The 7,140-nt window shown below is 36.4% G+C and overlaps 1 protein-coding gene across 1 annotated transcript in view; it reads left to right on the plus strand.

The window, feature by feature from the left end:
• Positions 1-3,240: 3,240 nt before the first annotated feature.
• LOC103369456 (serine/threonine-protein kinase Nek5) overlaps positions 3,241-7,140 on the plus strand; it is a 26,228-nt gene continuing 22,328 nt past the window's right edge. Inside the window, exons 1-4 of the mRNA XM_008298170.1 lie at positions 3,241-3,357; positions 5,455-5,551; positions 5,624-5,721; positions 5,971-6,054. Of these exons, the coding sequence (XP_008296392.1) occupies positions 3,241-3,357; positions 5,455-5,551; positions 5,624-5,721; positions 5,971-6,054 (396 nt within the window). The remainder of the gene's footprint in view (positions 3,358-5,454; positions 5,552-5,623; positions 5,722-5,970; positions 6,055-7,140) is intronic.

The raw sequence follows: 7,140 nt of genomic DNA on the forward strand, positions 1-7,140 counted from the left end.
CTCTTATTGGAAGAGATGTTTGAAGGGAAACTCTCCAGCAACTATAAATATACACTTTAACTTTCTGCACGGTCCAGTTTGTGACATTGGTCTTGAAGGCCAAGTTTATTCCCAACGGAAGACGAAGCTACAAAATCCATATATACACACTGTACGCTTTACACTGTAGTATATATACCTACACACATACACTCGTATAATGGCTGCCTGGCATATCATTCTGGGGTGTGATGGCTAAAATCTGACAACAGCAACATGATCTGTGACTGGGAATAAAGCACTGTGCTGCTATGCTAAAGATTTAAATAAGGAACGTCTTCTTTGCAGTCGCTGCGAAGCCCTCAGCTCTGATTACAGGCTGGACAGGTGAAAGACTCGCGGTCCTCCTCAAGTTTTTAGTCTTAAACTCGTCTTGTCGTCGTTACATTGGGTGGAGTGTGTGTTTAATGCTGTAGACAAAATGTGAAAATTAACTTGGTGCAAGTTTAAATCAACCAAAAAACATTTTGTAAGCCACAAATTAGTAAACTTAGACATTTAGGAGTTCTGCGGTTGTTTTGAAATTTAAAAAAAAAAACACATTTTCACCATTAACAAATTACTACAAATTCCTTTTGTCAGTGCTATAACTTCAAGTCATAAAAACTGTATTCCTTGAAAATGAGCTGTCAATTATAGTTTTACCTGTGAGGAAAAAAAACAAATAAAAATGACTAATAATCTCCTAAAACTCAAGGTTTCTTTAAATATCTTATTTTGTGCGACTGATGATTCAAAATCCAAATAAATTCAGGTTGGAATGAATTAAAATGCAGAAAAACAGAAATCCATCACATCCGAGAACCTGGAACAGTTGGCATTGAGAAAGTTACTGAAACAAGAACGGAAATAAACAAATAGACTTATTCATTGTGTTAATATCCACATATTCTAGCTTAATGTTTATATTTTTCCTGTTTTTTGTTTTTGTACTTTTGACAATATTTTGCATTTACTGTCCCTCTGGCGTTTTGAGGTTTTCTAGTGTTGCAAATAGAGAATTGTTTGGTTCTTCTTGTCCAAAACATTTCAAAGTTGACTGTGTGTTAAACAACAAATCTGAACCTGAAGCTTAATGTTTATAAATTATTACATTATTTCACCTTAATTTAATATTTTTTTGTAAGTCGAAATTCATTATTAAATAAAAAAAAAAAACTCAAGAGCTTTTTTTTTTTCGTGTTTTGGGGATTATTAATAAAAACCCACTGATGTCCTGCTGTTAAAAGTGCCGCTTTTCCTCGTGCGTTAGTTTAAAAGAACTACAACTCCCAGCATCCCCCTCGTCTTCCTCCTCGCTCGCCGTAGTTCAACGCTTTTTCCCCCAAACTGGACTTCAGACACTTTTACGTCTTTCGACTTTATAACTCGTCACCGCCGTTTTTTTTCCACCCTGAGACTTCTACTGTCGTTTTTAAAAGTGTAAGTAAAGACGTTTATCTGACAGTGGGAAGAGGGGAAACAGAGTTTTGTGTATCGACGGTGAACTTATGTTAGCATGCTAACTTAGCAGCTAGCTGTGTTTCCGTCTCCATGGCAACGGGCCTGTTCACCAGTCGACTTGACTTGTTGCTGAAAAGACTGAAGACGTTTTTAGACGTAGTTTAAATGTTGAAAATGCTGAAGATGTTTGGATTCCTATTTATTATTTTATAGGGTCTTGACCTTAAATTTTTATTTACTCAGGTACTTTGGTGCAGTGTATAATAGTACACGTACAAGTCTGGTTAACACGTATAATATTGTAGCGTCTGAGCCTTTATGTTTAGGTTAATCAGTTAATATAACGTTTATTCTACATAACAGCAGAAATAATATAATATTTTCTAATATGATATTATACATCCTTACCTTAATATTTAGATAAATTGTGTACATTTGTTAATATATACACCTATATAGGATATATTCCTGTATATATAATACTTAAAATAACCTTTTTATTCAAACTGATCGGGTTCAGCTGTATTATGTGTAGCCTTGTAGGGTCTGAACCTTAATAAGCACGTTTGTCTGGTTAATTTGTGTTACATTTAACAATTTAAAAAAAAAAAGAAAAAAAAAGCGTAATTTGTGTTATATATCATGTTGCTGGTTGTCATCCTCAATGTTTAAACTAGTTAAGTTAATTTGTAGAGTTTTAGTATTTAAGGGAGTCAGGTTAGTTTGTACATTACATAATATTGTAGGGTCTCTAAACTTTATTATTTAAACTCGTTTGGTAATTTTGTAATGTCCGTCTTATTTCTCCATTAGAAAGCACTTCATATGTCTTGTTTTAAATGCACTATATAAATACTAAAGACTTAACTGGACTGAATAATGCTGATCTAATTTACCTGCTACTGTCAAAGAATGCAATTAGGTGGCAACTCATGATTATTCCATCTTTTTAATGTGGTGCCATAGAAAAACAATTACAGTAATAATAATAATCATGATTAAAAAAAAAGTGAATAATACCCAGGAGAAGCTGGTTTTTAAAATTCTACCGCCTGCCTAAAATCCAAAAATACGATATTGACATAAAAGCAGCAAATCGTCACAATTAAGAAACTGGAAAACCTGTAAAGTAAGCCAGTGGTGAAATCTTGTGATCTTAAATTGAGTATATTTTTCTGCTCAGTACAGACTTGAAAAAACAACTTTTGCTTCAATAAACATCTCAATATTTAGGACTTAATTCACTTAATCTTTGAAAATTTACATTTTCTTGTCCCTCCACTCTCCTCTATGTTTCCTGTCTGAATCAATCAGTCAAAAAACTAACAGGAAATAATCAACATTTTGGTAATTAATCAGTTGTTTTGATTAATTTTACAAGCAAAAAAAAGCCAAAATATTTGATTTTTCCAGCTTCACAGATATAGGAACATATACTTTTCTCTTTAATGTAATTTTACGCTGATTAATTTGAGGTTTTTGGACTGTTGTTTAGTCAAAACAAGAAATTTGTGTATGTCATGATGATGCAAAGAGTATTTTTCACTGTTTTCCAAAGTTTCATGAACACAAGCACTAGACTGAAAAACCATTCGGCCAGTGTCGAAATCAATAAAAATCACCAAAATAATGATGGTCTAATAAAACACATTGTTCAGCCTCATTGAGTTTCTGTTACAGCAGCTCAGACGTTTCCTGTGTTTCATATTTTCTGTGTAAAATGTTCTCCTGGGGATCGTCGCAGCTCTTCCAGGTGTTATGAACAACTACGAGGTCGTCCGTCAGATCGGGGAAGGTGCGTTTGGAAAAGCTTTCCTGGTCCGAGACAAAGGTGGAGGAGCGCAGTGTGTGGTCAAACAGATCAGCCTCAGGAAGGTACGACGCGTCACAAAAATTATATTCTGCAATTAATGCACATCCTGGATATGCTGTCTCTACAGTTGGGCATATATTTGTACGTTTCTGTGGCTCTTCATGAGATAAAACCTAAACTGGGGTTGCTATTTGTGCTGCAGGTGGAGATGGATAATATTATTTATTTAACCTTTATTTAACCAGGTGAGTCCCATTGAGATTGACATCTCTTTTGCAAGGGAGCCCAAGAGGGCAGCAACAAGGGTTACATCAATACAACACAAAAATATAATAAATAATATAGAAACACAACAAGGCATAAATACATGAAATACATACAGTACATGACAACTCGTTTAAAACAGCTGCAGACGTCTGTTTTTACAGACTGTAAAGACCATAAAATAAATCAAATCAAATTTATTGTCATTTTGCTGTATATACAACGGTAGTACAAACAATATGAGAGAGCGTTTCTTCAGGTTCCAAAACCTAAAAGCAATTAAATAAAGAAGTGTTTGCATATCTGGATCAGCGGTTCAGCGTCCTGACGGCTTGTGGAATGAAGCTGTTGAGCAGTCTGGAGGTTCTTCCTTCAGTTTTCCTGATGGCAGCAGTCCAAACAGTTGATGGAGAGTGTGTGAGAAGTCCTTGACAATGTTCAGGGTCCTGCTCCTGCAGCGGCTCTGGAGAACTTCAGACCTAGCTGTCTGTCTGTCCACGATGTCGTCTCCTCCAGCTGTATGTCCGTCTGGGATGCTGTCATGGAGCCATGTTTCTGTTAAAGCAGACACACAGCAGTCCCTCCACTCTCTGTGGGTTTCTCTCAGGAACCGTAGCTCGTCCAGCTTGTTGTGGAGGGAGCGGACATTGGAGAGCAGGAGGACGGTCCTGCTGATCTGGAGGTGTTAGCCTTTAGCTTAGCATCCCGGCTCTCTTCCCCCTCTTTTGTTTACGTTCTATAATAAAAATTAGACTATGAAATCATTTATTCTAATAAAACTAGAGATGCAATAACGTAGAATGAGGGTCAAAATATACTTAAGTATTTAGTATGAGGTGTGCAGAATGGCTGTTTCACAGGGATACTCTGTGTATTACAGGATGTTACTGGATAATGTTACTGGATTTTTCATTTCATTTCATAATAAATATCAATGCTAGTATTTGTGCTATTATGCTACAGTTTTGCAGAGTTGCTATGATGAGTCCATCAGAGGGTTAGCTTGTATTTTTAGCAGGTTTGTTTCATCCAAAGCTAATGTGTTAGCTGTAACAGTGATGAGCTGCTGTAGACTGGGTCAGCAGCAAAACGCCTTTCAAACACCTAAAAGAAGTCAATATTGCTTAAAATGCACACTGTATTTAGAATATCTATTTTTAATTATTATTTTGTGTAATATCAGTTTTATGATCATGTGTGTTACATTTCATTATTATGTGCAATATTTCATTTTTATACACATGTGTATGTCAGTTTCATATCATGTCAATTTTATGTGCACTATTTCATTATTACGTTACCACCTTAGTTTCATTTTCAATTTTACTTATTACTTTTATATTCTAGTTGTATTTTAGCTCAGTTATTTTCATTTGTGATAACATTTCATACTTGTATCCTGTTGCTTGTCTATACAGCACTGCATTTATGTCTGACAAAAGTATTTCCTTGGGGATAAATAAAGTTTTATCTTATTACATCTTATATTTTACTGCTTTATGTTGCAAGTTACCTTTTCATTGCTCACTTTAAAGCCTTTTAAAATAAGATAAATTTGACCTTGCAGAGCACTGAGAGTTGCTGGTTTAGTCTTTTTTGTTTGTTTGTTTGTTTAATTATTGTTTACCTTTTTTTAAAATTATTGGTTTAATGTTTAATATTTCACCATTTTATTTCTGATGTGCAACTCGGAGCCACACAGTTTGTTTTTTTGCTTGTTTTTCACCAGATGCTACGTAGTGCCACTAAGACGAGATTAAAATAGTAAAAGAAAGAAGTAACAAAAAGTAAAAGAAATGCTAATAATTTTTTGCCATACAGTGAACATATCATGCTGCACAGTTTCTTATTTAATTCAACCAGCTGTTGTAGGTTGATGTTTGTTTGCTGCTCAGATGTCGGCGAGGGAAAAGGAAGCGTCCAAGAAGGAGGCGACGCTGCTGTCCAAGATGAAACACCCGAACATCGTCGGCTTCATCGGCTCATTTCAAGGTGAGCCAGTGAGCGTCGGTGTCTTTCGTCGGCGAGTGTAACTGTTGAGGTGTTTCCTGGGTGTGTGTTCAGAGAGAGGCAGCCTGTACATCGTCATGGAGTTCTGCGACGGAGGAGATCTGATGAAGAAGATCCACATGCAGAGAGGAAATCCCTTCACAGAGGATCAGGTAACACATGGCTGAAGCACTGGAGATGCACAAGATTGGATTCTTACTCATTTTAGCCACTTTAACCTAAATCTATCCCTACCCTTCTTTAACTTAAACCTAACCTTATCCTAACCTAAACTAAACCCAAACATAAACCTACACCTGAGCTCAACTTGTCCTTACTCGTAGTATTGACTGAGAATTCTAATTTATTTGGGACTTTTTTTTCTGTGTCTCTGTTTGTAAATCTGAACACTTGTTTGTCAGATCGTGGCCTGGTTCGTTCAGATCTGCCTGGGCCTCAAACACATCCACGACAGGAAGATCCTCCACAGAGACATCAAAGCTCAGGTATCGACCCGCTTCACCGCCGCTCCGCCTCACAAATCCAAATTCACCGTCGACACCGGCTTTTACCTGATCTGAAGCACCAATGAGTTGAAAAAAAAACACACTTTCAGGGGAAACTGTCTGGTTTCTTCTGACACACACTGAGTTTAATGACTCTGTTTCCTCCCAGCTAACAAATACGTACATTATTCAGTCTTTAATCTTTACTCTGGAGTTATTTAAATGATGAAATGCTAAAAAAAAATATTGAAAAATGCTGTTCTATGCTGCAGTTTTTACAGGTTTGATAAATAAAGGCTGCAGCTGTGATATCATCAGTATGGCTGACCAGTTTACTGAGAACATCATGAAGGTTTTTGGTCTGATTGGCTTATTCAGGCTCCATTTGCAGAAAAACTCTCATTCATCGTCCCCCTTCCTGGGTCATCTCAGCATCCAGACTTCCCTTTTTATTCCCCTTTTAAAGAGGTTTAAGTTAAACAAGCTTCTACTCTGTCTGATGTGCTGTATTATCAGCACTGAGCTTCTCAAGGCAACATCCTGGATAAAGGAGGATAAGTCACAGCTTTTCTGTGACTTTTGAACTGAATTGAGATTAGTTCAACACATGTTTTTGAACTGATTTTAGGCTGGGGTCAGACTACTTTGAGATTAGTTTGGGACTTGGTTTCTGACATTTTTTTTGACAAAGTTGTGAACTTATTTTGGAGCTGATTCTGTACTGCATTGGACTGGTTTTGTATGAGTTTTCAGCAGATTTTAGGCTTGGCTTTGAACTGTGGCTTTGAATTAGTTTTGAACTGGTTTAAGACTGGGTTTCAGCTGTTTTTGGAATTGATTTTGGACCTGGTATTGAGTTGGTTCAAGACTGGATTTGAAACAATATTAGACTTGGTGCTTGGTGTTTAGGAGTGGTTTTGATCAGTTCTTGGACTTGGTTTTGAACTGGTTTAGGACTGGTTTTGATCTATTTTGGAACTGATTTTGAACTGGTTTAGGACTGGTTTTAATCAGTTTTTGGACTTGGGTTTGAACTGGTTTAGGACTGGTTTTGTACAGTTCTTGGACTTGGTTTTGAAGTGGTTT

This window comes from Stegastes partitus, unplaced genomic scaffold (genome assembly GCF_000690725.1).
Source record: "Stegastes partitus isolate 25-593 unplaced genomic scaffold, Stegastes_partitus-1.0.2 Scaffold1290, whole genome shotgun sequence".
Classification (NCBI taxonomy): domain Eukaryota; kingdom Metazoa; phylum Chordata; class Actinopteri; family Pomacentridae; genus Stegastes; species Stegastes partitus.